This window comes from Melospiza melodia, chromosome 8 (genome assembly GCF_035770615.1).
Source record: "Melospiza melodia melodia isolate bMelMel2 chromosome 8, bMelMel2.pri, whole genome shotgun sequence".
Taxonomy (NCBI): domain Eukaryota; kingdom Metazoa; phylum Chordata; class Aves; order Passeriformes; family Passerellidae; genus Melospiza; species Melospiza melodia.
Genome location: NC_086201.1, coordinates 6323356 through 6338513, shown reverse-complemented (window position 1 = coordinate 6338513; position 15158 = coordinate 6323356). Strand labels below are relative to the sequence as shown.

General features: G+C 43.2%; 1 protein-coding gene across 1 annotated transcript in view; it reads right to left on the bottom strand.

Moving 5' to 3' along the window:
- DARS1 (aspartyl-tRNA synthetase 1) overlaps positions 1 to 1014 on the bottom strand; it is a 36573-nt gene extending 35559 nt beyond the window's left edge. Inside the window, exon 1 of the mRNA XM_063161592.1 lies at positions 911 to 1014. Coding sequence (XP_063017662.1) covers positions 911 to 982 — 72 coding nt within the window. The 5' untranslated portion in view covers positions 983 to 1014. The remainder of the gene's footprint in view (positions 1 to 910) is intronic.
- Between the last annotated feature and the right edge of the window lie 14144 nt (positions 1015 to 15158).

Here is a 15158-nt window from a genome sequence, read left to right as displayed (position 1 = left end):
ACACAAAATAATTAGCAGTAATATTTTAAAAAATGCATTTTGGACTCAGATACACAAGGGAGAGAAGACAATTGTGCCCTCGATGGAAAAAATAATTCCAGCAACTGCAACCATGCATGACAATCATTGCCTGTTACACAGAGAGTTAGTGTGATTATCTCTACAAAGAGCCTACTCCTCAAAAGATATCTGAGCCCTATGTTAGAGAGATTAAATATTTCCTTCCCATCTTCAGGCACACTGAATTGTCAGAGGCCAGAGGAGCTGAACTGTTAACAAAATCTGCCAGGTAAGGCATAGAGGAAGGCAATTTTCATCAAAACATCACAGTTCTGTTTTCCCATTAATTTCCAAACAAAACCCCTTGGTTTATTTATTTTATTCTATTCAACACATGAACAAAAGTTCCCACTAAACACTTTATTTGGGGAGGGTCTTTGCTTGTCTGCTTTTGATGAATTGTGGCCTATTTGTAACTTCAGGGGAGCCACCAATACTTGGAATTCCTTATCGCTGATGCAACAATAAGCACAAATTACTTTATAACAAAATGAACTGACGCTCGTTGTTAGTACTTTTCCTTTGAAGAAGCACGGGCCTACAGTTTTTCAGCCCTGCTCTGTGATCTTCACGTACAAGGCAGAAGCACCTGCCAGGCCAGCAGGAGCCCCTGCAGAAACCTCGGGCTGGGGAGGAGCAGCCCAGGTGTTTCTGGGGGTTTCAGAGCTCTTCAGGGAATCACAGGCTGGGCCCGGCGAGGGGGGAGCGGGGGGACAGACAGGGTAATGCCATCGGCAGCCGTGCCCCCGGCTCGGCCAAACCGGGGCTCGGCCAAATCCAGCCTGGGCCCAGCCCCCCCACCCCAGGGAGCCTCAACAGCGCGCCCGCCGCGTTCCCTGCGGAGACCCACATCAGCCGCCGAGGAGTCGTCGTTCTCCGGGCGGCGGTCCTGGCCCTGCCCGCGGCCGGCGGCGCTCGGCATCCTGCGGCTGCCGGTGCGGCCCTCACGGTCCCTCACGGCCCCTCACGGCCCCTCACGGCACAGCCCTGCGCACGCCACGCCGCTTCCGCGCGCCCGGCTCTCGCGAGAGCGCCGCGCCTGCCCCTGCACCGCCCGGCGCCGCCCGAGCGTATCGCGAGAGCTGCCCCCGGCACGCGCTGCCCGCCGTGCCCTCAGGGCGGGCTGAGGGCGGGGCTGTGTCCCCTCGGAGCCGGCCCTGCCCTGCCCTGCCAGCGGAGCTGGGTTCCCTCAGAGCCGGCCTTGCCCTGCCCTGCCAGCGGAGCTGTGTCCCCTCAGAGCCGGCCTTGCCCTGCCCTGCCAGCGGAGCTGTGTTCCCTCAGAGCCGGCCCTGCCCTGCCCTGCCAGCGGAGCTGTGTTCCCTCAGAGCCGGCCCTGCCCTGCCCGCGGAGCTGTGTCCCCTCAGAGCCGGCCCTGCCCTGCCCTGCCCGCCGAGCTGTGTCCCCTCAGAGCCGGCCCTGCCCTGCCCTGCCCGCCGAGCTGTGTCCCTTCAGAGCCGGCCCTGCCCTGCCCTGCCCGCGGAGCTGTGTCCCCTCAGAGCCGGCCCTGCCCTGCCCTGCCAGCGGAGCTGTGTCCCCTCAGAGCCGGCCCTGCCCTGCCCTGCCCGCCGAGCTGTGTCCCCTCAGAGCCGGCCCTGCCCTGCCCTGCCAGCGGAACTGTGTTCCCCTCAGAGCTTGCCCTGCCCTGCCAGCGGAGCTGTGTTCCCTTCAGAGCTTGCCCTGCCCTGCCAGCGGAGCTGTGTTCCCCTCAGAGCCCTCCCTGCAGGGAGCCGCCGCCTCCGCCATCCCCGCGAGTGTCGGTGCTGCCAATCCCGCGCTGATGATGCTGAGGCGAATGCTGCTGGGCTGGGCAGAGCTAAGGCAGGTCCTCGCTCGCCCTGCTCCACAGTCCATCACATTGTGGCCAGAGGTAACATCAGAGAATCACAGAATTGTTTGGGTTGAAAGGGATCTCTGGATATTACTCAGTCCAACCCCCTGACAATGCAGGGTTACCTGGAAGGTGTCCAGGTGGGTTTAGGATGTCTCCAGAGAGGGAGACCCCACAACCTCCCTGGGCTCCAGTTCCAGTGCTCTGCCACCCTCATCGTAAAGTCCTTCCTTGTCTGCACATGAAACTTTCTTTTTTTAGTTCATGGCCAGTTCTCCTTATCCTGCTGGTGGGCACCACCGAAAAGAGTCTGGCACCATTCTCTTGGCACCCACCTTGAAGATATTTATCTGCATATAAATAAACTTGTTGGACTGTGAGGTGGCCAGCTAATGAGCATGGAGCCAAATCAAAGTGCACTTTTGTTCTATTAGCCCAGCAAACGTGGCTTCCCAGTGCTTATCCTGGTAGCAGTTCTGAGCTCTTGCCCAATCACCCTGTTTATAAATAGCTGTTTATTAGTTAGCCACAAGTAGTTCTGGTAGTTTTGAGAGGATGAGCAATAGTGCAAATGCAGGTGTTTCCCTCCAGCTGGGGGCTTGCTTGAAGCAATGCTACAGTTCTGAGCCAGGGCTGGCTGCAGGTGCCCGCTTTGAAATGACAGAAATCAAAGCTGGGTGCAGCTGGCGAATCTATAGATTGTTTATTTTGTGCAGGACGAGAAAGAGTCAGCGGTCCTGATTTAAATTCTAGTTTTGAATTTTCACATTTGACTAACTAATCCCTTTTGCGGTATCGATTAGAGTTCTTCATTTCCTGTCCTACACTTGTTTATTTTGCAGCATTTTGTACTGTACTGGTTCAACATCTCTTCTCGTGGGAATCCCCTAGCAAAGTTCCCCTTCTGCCTCTGTCTCAGAGAATTAACACTTCACCGTGAGACCACATAGCTTTCACAAAACCCTTTCTTCTCATGCACTGCTGAAAAGAATTAAGATTCAATGACAGAGAAGGCAAATCACTGTCAGTTTTCATTCCTCACCACAAGAAACGGAGTTCTGTCGGTGGTGTACTGTGTATTGTGTTAAATGCTAGGGTAACAGTAACAAAGCATGTGGATTTCTCTGTGTCAGTTGTGTCTCCTGTTACCTGTCACGTAGAGCCCCTGCTCAACCTGAACCTGAGCTAACAGACAGATGCAAATCTTGTGCCTCGCCACGGAGCAGACGGTACCACCTGCACAGCGCGGTGCTCTGTAATTCTTGGCATTTCACCGACTTTGCTGTGAAATTCAATCAAAAGAAACCAGCCCTGTAACCCTTATTTCTGTGCTGGGAGCCTTCCAATGGTGACTTGCATGAGTATTTCCTCTGGGCCAAATAACCTGAAGGTGGTTCTGAAGGAAAAACCCTTTCAATATAATGAGGGCGTTAACTGAAATCAAAATATGGCCTTTTAAAGGGCGCTGTGGCTAATTATTTCATTGCCAAACTTCCAGAAAAAACATTTTGCAGAGTTCATGCTCTCAGGTCGTTTGTCCAGGATCCCTTTGTCTCGCAGCGTGGAAATAGGTTTTTTGAGCAAAAATCTGTAACACACTGAAAATAGAAAACCAGAAAATTGAAATTAAGAATATTTTAGTATGGGGTTAAACAAACCCCTCAAAATTCTCCACTTAGGTCTGCAGCAGAAATTCGCTTTCCAGCTCAGTGAATTGGTCAGGGATGCTCTGTGAAGAGCACACACCATCCCGGGCAGGCGATGCCGCTCACCTGCCGCACCTGGCATTCCTTCGAAGTCACAGTGGGATGCTCTGACATATCTGGTACATCCGGGAGCGCTGAGAGGTTACTGCTTCCTAACTAAATAAGAACAGAGGAATGGTTAATTCCCTTTGGCTGGCATCCATCACGCAGCAAGGTCAGTGTCACATGTTGGGGAGGATGCTAAACTGGACACATGTTGGGAATTGCTGGCTACAGGATGCTGCACATCCTCTCAAAACCCCTGGAGTAGAAATGGTGATGGAAAAAAAAAAATAAAATAAAAAGCCTAAGTGGACTTGCTGTCATTCTAGGGACATGGTTGAGAATGCTTGATGGGACAAGTACATACAATCTGCTTGCAGGTGCAGATTGGCCGTGTTTTGCATTGGATCCCGCCGAGTGCTTGCTGGAGAGTTTGTTTGATGCCCGCGCTGGGGCAGCACCTGGGTGAGCGAACCCGGGCGCGATCCGTGCCCGCACCGCCGGAGCCGGCCCGGCTGCGGGGCGGCGGCCAGAGCTGTCCCCAGGGACCTGGCCCGGGATTAGCACATGGAAATGACATCACCCACAGCCAATGGCGGGGCCCCGGGGGTGCAGCTGGATGGAGGCCATCCTCCACTTAAGTAACGAGACATGACATACCATGTGCTAATGCTAAATAATTTATCCCTCAGGCATATCGTGAATTGCACAGCCAAGCTGAGGCCTGGTCAACAGTTTGTAGTTTAAATTAAAATTGGCTTTCCTATCTTCAAGGGAGGGAGGGGGTTGTCAACTGTTGTGATGAAAAGTGGAATGCAGAAAATCTCTTTTTTTTCTCTTCACTTCTTTTGCCTGTTACAATTTGATCTTATAAAAACACTTTTCAGTGATTTTGGAGATGTATCAAACATATCTCTATTATATGAAGGAAATGATAGAGGAAGGTTTAAGATGTTGGGAATAATTATTTCTGATATATCCTTGAAACTTAGGCATTAGCACCTGTAATATCATAAACCAAAGCTATTCCAAGATTTATTTATGTGTGTTTCAAGTTACAAATGGTATGTGGGTGTTTCCACAGCAGAGCCATAAATTAGTCTCGTTAGGAATCCAGAGGCAGTTGCTGCTGCTCAGGCTGAGGCCCAGCCTGTGTCAGGATGCTGGAGCCAGAGCGCACAGAGGTGGGTGTGATGTTAAACCACAGCTGATGCCTGCTGAAACTGAAGCCTTTCCAACTTGGCCAAACCTTTGACATTTGTTAAAATGTTTAGCTGATTTTACTTAAATATGCTAAACAACATTTCCACTGAAACCACAAGAAGCTAAAAAGTAGTCAGCACTTTCCATAACCTGTCCTCACACAGCATCTTACAAAAATGGTGGCTCAAATATTCTTTTATCTTCCAGTATACTATTGGCCAGGAAATCAGAAGTTGGAAATATACACAATGTTGTTGGGGAGGAGAATTATCTATCTAATCACCTTTAAATTATTTTAGGAGATAAAATTAAAACAACCTCTGCCCTATGGAATAAATCAGAACATATTTACCTAGTCTCTACTTGTTTGGCAAGTTAAAACCTAGAGACCATGAAGTGGTACAGAGATAAAAAGATCATATGGGGAAAAAATACAAAACAAATTGGTGGTGTCTCTGAAAGGTCTTCAGGGAATTCAGCTTTATTGCCACTATAGCACACTTTTTTGTGTGCAATTATTTGTTGTCATGGAAATGGATTTTGAAGATTTCTCCTATTTTGGATGCTGCAAAGCATGTTTAATTTAATTAAGAGGTTGTCTTTGATTTTTTTCCTTTCCATATTTGTTTATTTATCTAGGTTCTTGTATGATTGTCAGGCCAGTATCCAAATTTGCCTTAGATAACAAAAAGAAAAAAATATGCCACTGAAGAAAAAAAAAAATGCAGGAGCAGCTAAAATATTAATATATTATTTCTTTTGTAGGTTATATAAGTTCACAGTGTGCCTTCTGTGATAGGGAAAGCTCTTCTATTAATAATTTCAACCTTGGCAAAAGTGTATTTTTGTAATTGATCATTCTCTTTTTGCTGAAACATTTGTACAATGGATAACAAAGCCTTTGCATCTAGATCCAAGTAGGAACAGAATTTGGCAAATCTAATTCCTTCCTGGATTTTCGCAGCTCTACTTCCTTTAGGAAGTTTTTAGTCAATGGGAAACAAAGGCTTATTGAAAGGATTAAAGTTGCAACTATTCTCTTTGTTTTAGAGCTTCAGTCATGGTTTTCCTCTAGTAAACAACATTTGCAATTAATAAAACTTCTAAAAAAACAGGAACTTTGGGGAAGTACGTGCTTATGATAAGCAGCAGGATTTCTTTTGACAGAACTCTATACAAAGGTGTAGTCTTTTTAAGTTCAGACAATGATAACAATTGAGTTTCTCAAAGAATTTTGGAAGTGTTCCTTCTGATAAACACCAGACAACATGCTCTGCAGCCAGGGATGGGCAATGCATTTAAACAGGAGAGATCTTGTCCACAGTTTTTGTGTCCCAAAATTATTTGAAATAGCTGCAAAAAGCTCACATTTCATATCATGCATAAACCCAGGAGTCATGTCTTACATGATGAAATATCTGTGTGCATTGGGCACACAGTGCTGCATATATTGATGAGCTATTATCATTAAATAGATTGTTAATCAACAATAAATTGTTCATTATTTCCTTTAATATGGCGCTTGAAGAAGGCATTTGGATAGCAGTTATTCCTGCATGAATAATTTATGGATTATTTAATCTTTATAATTTACTTTTTACTCTTTTTTTTTGTCATGAAATACACACATTTTCATGTTTATGTCTGCTGTGTTTCTCTTGCTTGCTTTATGTGTTTGCTGCCAAGGAATTCTGTCCTGCCAGGGGGAAAATGAGGGAAGCACGGTAAGTTTGGTGGTGGCCCTCCCTGGAGGGCACTGTGGAGCTGCCAGATGAGTGGGACTGGCTGGCACAGGAGATTTTTCAGGAACAGCTCAGCTATTGTTCTCACCCAAGTGTCCAGTTCTTTTTCTGGGGTGGCTGATGTCCAAAGGGTGCTGGAAACAGCAAAGTGGAGCATAAAGGGACTGCAGTTCTGGCTTGGCCCTTGAGTGCAAGGACATTGTTCTTTCTTACATGACATTTCTCATTTACAGAAACCATCTGAAGCCATTGTCCTTCTGATAATTTTCACGCTTTTATCTCACATGCAGGCAGATTTTTTTCTTCTAGATTTTGTCAGCTAAGTGTTCCATATCCTTGCTAACCTCTAACCCAGAGTCAGCTTCTAGTGAAGTTATAAACCTTTAGAAACAGAAAGTTTTGATGGGAATCCTGACTCAGACTCAGTTTCAGCAGCAGGAACAGTGCTCTGTTATCAGTAGATGTGAGTCAGGCACCAGCACCAAGTCTGATCTTTGAGATTGCCCATCAGAAGTGTTCCTTGTTGCTCTCTGAAACAAACAAGAAGCAGAGACGAGTCATCTGAATTATTAAATGTGTCACAGAGGATGTTAAATGCTATTTTTGAGCTATTTTCTTTCAGCAATTGTGAAGTATTTTGTAAACAAAGTGTGTTATTGGTCAAGGGTGCTCCGTCAGACGTTCTGCATTTACCCATTGGCTCAGGCTGTGACGGCAGTGACACAGAGGTTTGTAGGTTGGTGGAAATGGACAGACTGATTCCTAGAGGAAATAAGCGTTAGCATGAGAACAACAGCTGAGCTGAAATCCCATAAGCCAGGAAGAACAGCTACACAATTACACTAACAGGTGGTTGGTTTCAAAACAAATTTCAAGGTCTGACAGCTCAGTGCACCTGCTTTGGGCTGATTTCTTTTAAGACTTGGTTTTGGCATGAGCCATTGATAAAAACCATAATTCTTTGTGTCTGAGAAAAGTCATCATTACCATATAGTGATGATAAACTGCTAAAGCTTTCTAAAAGTTGTACTTAGCCAGAAGGTAATGTGGATCATTGTGCACACTCTGTCATTAGAGTTCAATTTTTTCAGCTGAGAGTTTTCTCTCTCAGACCTACCAGGCAAATATGACAGACCTCTCCTTCTGTAAACTGAGATCATTTCATAGATTAGAGTGCTGTGATTTGAATTAGGTAAGACTTTAGCTTTTGCACTCACCATCATAAGAAAAATCCAATTTTATTTGACAAAGATTTCAGCAAATTCTGGTTATCTATTATATATTATATAATTTATACACTGAATAATTCTGAATAATTATAAAGGTCATAATCTTCTACATTTCTCTTAATTGCAGACATTTTTTTTTGAGAGATTTTTCAATTTTCTTATATTGTTCCCAGCTTATAGAATTCTCATCAATTTTGGACAAAGGAAGGATGGTCATTTTCATTTTGGAGAAAAAATCAAAACAAGGTTTTATCATTCAGATGTGTGTACTGGTGGTCCTTTATGGATGGTTCCCACATGTTAGTAAGAAATAGGATAAATCTTAAATTTGGCCAGAACAGATTGATAAATGTAGCTTTTGGGATTGAAGTTGATTGGTTACTACAGAATTGAAAGAGATTTTCACAATGGTCTAAGTACCTAGAAATTCAATTTCCTCCAATTTTCAGCCAGTGGGATCACAGAGTGCCAAGTTCATCACATCTCTGTAAGATCTGGGCCTTCATTTTCACCTCTCTTTGCAAACCTGGTATGTCGGGATTTTATGTGATGCAATCCTGAGTTCTGGAAATGTGTGTGGTTTTATTTTCTTCTAGAGACAGTAAGAAGTATATGATCCCAATTTTCAACTCTGAACAACCAGTGTGATTAAAAGATATGGAGCCTACATACAGGTTTGCAGCCTAGTGCCAGGCTGGGGACAGCAGTGTGACCTGCACTCTGCTCAGACTGCAGCCAACCTTCACTGCCGTGCCTCCTCTCTCCTCTTGCCTGATGAGCAAAGCTTGCAGATATTTATAAACTTCATGGTGTTCCAGATTGTGGAGAGGGCACACAGAACTGCTAGTGTAGCTCTGTAGTGCTACTGTGGGCTTTCCACTCTCCATTTTGCTGGTTTTTAAAGACCTAACATTATGATTATATGGTTAACAGCTGGTACCAGAGAAACAGAAAAATAGTGATTAACTTGGCATCTCCCATCTCCTTTTAACGAATGAAAATGCAAATCTACATAACAGGTTTTTGTTTTAACTGTCCTTCATTCAGAATGACTAAATACATTACCTGACAGCAGTGGTGGTTTTATTCTGAAGATTCTGTTTCTCAGGTCTTCATAGATTACTCTCTCTATTAGATTGTCGAGGGTATTCTTGTTCATTTTCCTTGGCTGCTGTATGTGATTTGGCTATGTGACTGTCAAGGTCTGCCTGTTAGATTTTCAAATTTTTGTAGTTACATTCCGGGTTTCATGATCTGTAGATTTGAACCCATCTAACTGGAAAATAAGATATGAAAGTTACTAAGTTACACCTTGTAAAATACACTTCAAATGCCCACCTTTCAATTTGCTGTGTCAGTTATCCAGGTTTGCAGTGGCTTTACCTTTGTTGTAGTGATTCAGTTAGCAAAGACTGGCATGCATTTTTTTTTGGCTGTTGCTAGCACAGTCACTAGCACAAAGCTAAAACTTCAGCTGCCTTCCTTGAGGAGGAAGAGTTAGCAAAATTGAACACTAGATTCAAGAATTGGGTACAAGCTTTTATCACTTGAAGGGTCAAGATACCAGAAAAAGCCCAGAAGATCATGTGGATGAAGAATCTGAGGATCTACAAATTCCCCCTCGTGCACACCTAACAGTGAGCCAGGGACAAGTCTTTTCTGCCACTGACCTGGAGGGACTGGCTCTTCCCAGAGCTGTCTGACAGGTCAGCTTCTGTGGTCACCTAAATTTACACCTAATTAAGTGTGAAGCCACACTCTCAGACAGAACTACCCCGGTAAGGGACCACTGTCCATTGCAGACAAAGTCATCCAGGTCATCAAGCTCTGCTGTTTGTCTACCTGGTGGCCTTACTTATGAGAAATACAGTGAGAAATGCTCAGGTGAACATGCAGCAGAGATAAGGGTTAGTGATTGCCTCTGATAGGGGTTTGCTTCCTCTGTGGTCAGCCTGATGAGGAGCTGAGGAACAGCCCCTGGGCAGTAGCCTAGGGCACAGCCAGTTTGCAAAGGCGTGATTGTCTGTGCTTGAATCATCCTGAGATGTGTCCTTGGGTTTTCTGAGATTGGAGACTGGTGCTGCTGTGATTAACACTTCCTGTACCCAGTGTGAAGGTGCTCAGAGTTGGGGTGTACTCTAACTCATCAGTAGATTTCAACCTGCTAAGAAATTACTCTTTGTTGCTTTCTTAGAATGGGGCTCTAAGCTTTCCAGAAAGTCAGGACATCTCAGGACTTAGTTTTGAATGCTGTTCTCAGAGACCTGACTGTTGAAGAGTTCTCAGATTTTAAATTGAAAGGTTTAACCCACTTTGTGGAGGAAGAAGAACAAATAGAATTGGGAGTGGGAAGGTCACTGTTCATAGCACATGAAGTACTTCTCAGCAAGCTTTAAAATTGCTTTGTTTCTCCCTCTCCTAGTGCTGTAAACATGACAAGCCAAAGGAAGACCTCAGAAAACAACTCAGGGAAGCTACAAGGGCTATTGAGAAAGCAGAGAAGCCAGCTGGACCGGTTAGTGTCAAACATTTTCTAATAGCTGTGGTGGGTTGATTACTCCACATTTCTCAGTAGATGCACATCACATATTCTGAACAGTACAGTGAAGCAAGTGAGGATGTTCTCATACAGAAAGTTCCCTTTTTAATGCATAACAATAGGCTGCATTCTATTTGGAGCCTTCCTAAATCCCTGGTAAATAGACACCTGCTTAATCCAAGGTTGAATAGAAGATGAAAATTTTAATACATTCTTTTTTTCACTTAGAGTTTAGTTAATAGACTTTCTGTTAAAAGATTCGTTTTGCTTGATTTGGGCACAATTACTAAAGCACACATTTGGCAATTAACTGAGAAATATGTGGATTTTTTAGAAATCTCAAAATTCTGAACCTCATGCTTAGGAGACTATTGCTTAGAAGGAATGTTGCTAGTGGTTTATGATATTTTATATTTGAAGAATCAAAGGATGGGATAATACTGGCAAGTCATAGGCTAAGCTTATTAGTGAGAATAAATTTGTAGATAGATATCAAATCTCTTATCATGGAATCATCCAGCTCTTCTCTGTTTTTGATGTCTAAAGAAAGGTATTGGCACTAGGATGTATGGTTGATAAATGCAGTGGATGTATGCATGTCTGTAAGTTGAAGTAACCATCATGTATTTCCAGGGAACCTATTTACCAAGGTCACTGTAAGGCCATGTGCTATCCACAATCTCTGGATATCCACAATCTCCTTCCTTCCTAATTGTGGATAAATGAAAGGATGAGTTGCTTAAGCAATATGCAGTGGCCAGGGTGGTCTGCACAAGAATTTGCACTATGTGCAGTGCACAGGGGGAAGAGCTGATATTTCCTGGCTCCCTGGTTGCTTCTGGTTGCTTTCCTTTCCCTTCTTTCCTCCACTGGCCAGCCCATGTCAGTCTCCACAGTGTATTAACTCCTGCACAAATGTGCTCCCTTGGTACCTGTCAGGGAATGGCAGCAGGGCAGGTGTTCTACCTCTTGCCACTGGATTTAGTTTCTCTCCCTCAGGATTCTACTGCCTCCCCTATGAAGTCTAAGAGGCATCTCTGATGTAAATCAAAGGAAGTTTTCTTTTCCTGTTATGTCTCCAAGAGCCCAATTCTCCTTGCCATACACTAACTCCAATTTTCAAATAGCAACTCTTTCTCTGCGGTTGGGTAGGTTATTGAACCACATTTCTCATTCTGCCCTGCAATTTTATTTTCACAAAAGGAACCCATGGCTCTTTACATTAGGAATCAAGGGAAGTTTTTGTTGTTTTGAAAGCTGAAATATTTCTGACAGTGAAAACAAAAGTCTCATCTCTGTTAAGGGTTTAGTTACATTTACAATACAATTTTTTCCAGAACAACTTATTCAGTTTGGAGGGAAATTTGAATTCTGAGGTGATACTAAATGAACTTTAAGTCATATGTATGCACTGCATGAACAAAAGGAAATGGTTCTTTATGAGAAACAGCAAAACTGGGCAGGTAGGAAGAAGGAGAATGCTGGTTTTGCAAAGACAGTACAAAAGGAAATCGTTTGTGCAATCAGTTTAGCAAATAAGATTAATAATAACAGAGACATAAATGTGGCAAAGAAGAAAGAATGAAAAAATATATTGATTGACCTAATTGAGCTAGAATTGCCTTTGTATGATCTACTGGCATGTACTTTAAAGCACATTAACCAATAAAAATGAGGGTAATGCCTAATAAACTGGTTTTGACTTTGAATGTTTGAGCTGTAAAATGTCTTTTTTTCAAGTATTTTTTTGTTTGTGATGATATCCACAAGTGGTGACAGGTTTCTTCCTATACAATATCTATTCATAAAGAGGGATGAGACATTCAACCTTTGTCTTTGGAGTGAGAAAATAAATTGTACATGCAAAGAGAATGGATTGTCTGTTACTGCTGTGTCTATCCCAGTGGGTCTATATGAGGCTGTCAGTCCCTGTAAATTATAAATGTCATATAGCTTTTTCTAGAGTAGGTTGAATAACATCTTAAATTGTGGTCTAATGATAAAAGTTAAAGCTGTAAACTGAGGTTGACATAGAATTACAAAGGAAAATAATCTCATTTTAACTGGCTCTGTAGGTGGTACAGTGTTCTACAGAATCACTGAGCCATTACTTGCTCTCTAATTGTCCTTCATTTTCCTGTGCTGAGAAGCTATTGGTGCAGGATATAAATTGTGTCTGTGTTGGATTTCTGCAGCTAACTGGTAAGGAATCAAATTTTTAATTTGTCACATAGAGCTCCCCAAACAGCCCTAGAATTTCAGACAATAAAAGCTGCTAAAACCTGAGGAGTTTGGAGTCACCCATCTGAGAGACAGTGTTGATAATTTAAAGGCTTTTTGGCTGATTTCAAATCCAGGGCCCATTTTCTTTGCAGTATACTGCTTCAAGCTAATGGATTTGTAATTAGTGGGGAAGCCAAATTCATAAGGCTGCTTAGTATTTAAAGTATTGCAGTTCAAGCTTAAGAGACAGTTCATTACAGCAATAATACTTCTTTGTCTTCACTGCAGTTACAAAAAGTGATTTTTCCATGTTGTGCTTATTTGACTCAAGTGAAGCCATGTTCCCATCATGAACCCTGTAGCTTTCTTCTATTCTGCTTTGCTTGTCACAAGCCACTTTCTGCTCAGGTGGTTAATGGTAGGTTTGCTTTGGAAGAGTGTTGGTTCTGCCTTATGGTCTCAAAAGCCGTGGCCTTAAACTGAACTGGGAATAATTCAAATCCTATTGCTTTGTAGAACCTTAAGAAGGCTCATAAAATATAACATGAACTCTGAAGAGACAAATTGAAAGATCTGATGATGAGTGGGAAGAAAAATTTTCTGTCCAGAGCAAATGATTTATCTTCATGTCTCCATTTCCAAACCCACCTCCAAACGGGTTCAAAATCATCCCTAGCATTTGCTTTAGCTATTAAAATCAGTGGTTTAGTTTGCTGTAATTTTTCATTGGATAGCAGAAAATGAATATGATATTTTTAAAAAAAAAACATTTTCCTTCATTGTAATCTTTTCCTAGTCTCATCTGGGTTTTTCTGTCTCTCCTTACTCCTGTGTCTCTTTGTAGAAGTTCTCCCAATTTTCTGAGTTTCTTTCTCAGGAATATTCTCAGCCAAAAGTTGCCCATGATATGAAGTCCAATAGATTATTTAATTTTTCTTCTTCCCTTCATAGTCTTCATCTGTTTAGGCAGCTTGGAGAGGTATTGCATTTGAACTTATGCATCATTAGTGAAGATCTGCGTGTGTACAACTGAAACAGAATTGGCTTAAAGTCTGCTCCAAAAGGAAATTGAGTAGGATCCTGCAATTCCGACTTGTTTCCCTTTCCAGCAGCAATGAGCTGAATCAGAAGGGAACTAATGAATTCTGGTCGATTTCCTTCAGTGCACCAAAGCTCTTTAAACACATACTGAAGAAGGGAAATGAAGTAGGATTAGTCCATTTCCCTTTGAAGCCAGCTGTGTGTTCACAGTGCATATACTGGAACATTATTTCACTTGCCAGTTCCTGGCCATGGGCCAAACTGTAGTATCATCTTGAATTGATGCAGGATCCAAAAATCCATAGAAAAACACATGGACTGCCTCTGGACAATAAGTAAAAAGTTAATGTCTGTATGGCAAATTGGCTTGTGTTTTAACTTTAGTTCATTACCTGTTTGGCAAAGGATCATCTAATTATTTTTATTATTAATTTTTTATTAGCTTTGCCATAGCCAGAAGCAGTTCTGGGGCCTTATTTTCCCTTTCAGACTAACTTCAAATGGGAGTGTGAATTTCTAATGTAACATTAAGACACTTTGTTGTTTCTTTACTGCTGTTGTGTTTTTGAGGGAGAAAAGTCCCACGTGTTTCATCTTATAGAGAGAGTTTGGGGAAAAGGGATGTTTGAGGAGTTGTGTAATACTGAAAGCTGTCTATGTGTGACTCATGCAAGTCCTAACCTTTGTTGTGCTTGTATATAGCACCTTTCTTTCCAGATGGTCTCAAAACAGTTTGTAAATAATGTGGTGGTTTTGTAGTGTGTAGCACTCTCAGAGACTGAAGAAAGGACTCTTCTACTCCAAAAGGATGAGACTTTGCCAGTGCATTTGAGTTTACTGTTGCTGCCACACAGTTGAGCAGTTCTGATTTTTTGTGTAGGATGTAAGCAAAAGATAAGCAGTCTTATCCACAGCTCTACACACGTTAAGTACACTGGAATGAGAAGTGTCTGCTGTCACCTGAGTACTGTGCCATTGGAAAAAATTGAAACATTTGGCCTGGAACCTTTCTTATACAGAGCCATTGGATCTCCCTGTCTTACAGGGCCTTTCTTATAATGTGCTCAGTGACAGTGACCCTGCCTTTATCTATTATAGGCCATCTGTGATTTACATGTTTTCCCATGCCACAGGATTCTGCCTGTTCAATTCCAGGACACTTCTGGAGGCACAAACAAAGCTGACAAATGTGCTGCCCTGGTGGCAGAAAGGAGGGTGAACTGGGCTTTTACTGGTGCAGCAGTGGCAGCTGGAAGTTATGCTTTGTCACAGATGTGTTGACGTAGCTATGCTGGAAGAAACCTGCAGTACAGTGCTGACTCCTGGGATCAGTGGATGAGGATTCTTGGCTGCCCTTAAAGTAGATGTGCACGAACCAAATTAGGGATTTGTAAATTAGGACTGGGACCTCAGGCTTGATCCAGAAGTGAGAGGAGGATTGGTGGAATACCCAGAGCACCAGAGCAATATTAGACTCTGTCAGGCTGAATGCAGTGCAGCTCCTCTCTGAGGTTCAGCTTTGCTTGCAGGTTGAGTGAGCTGCTG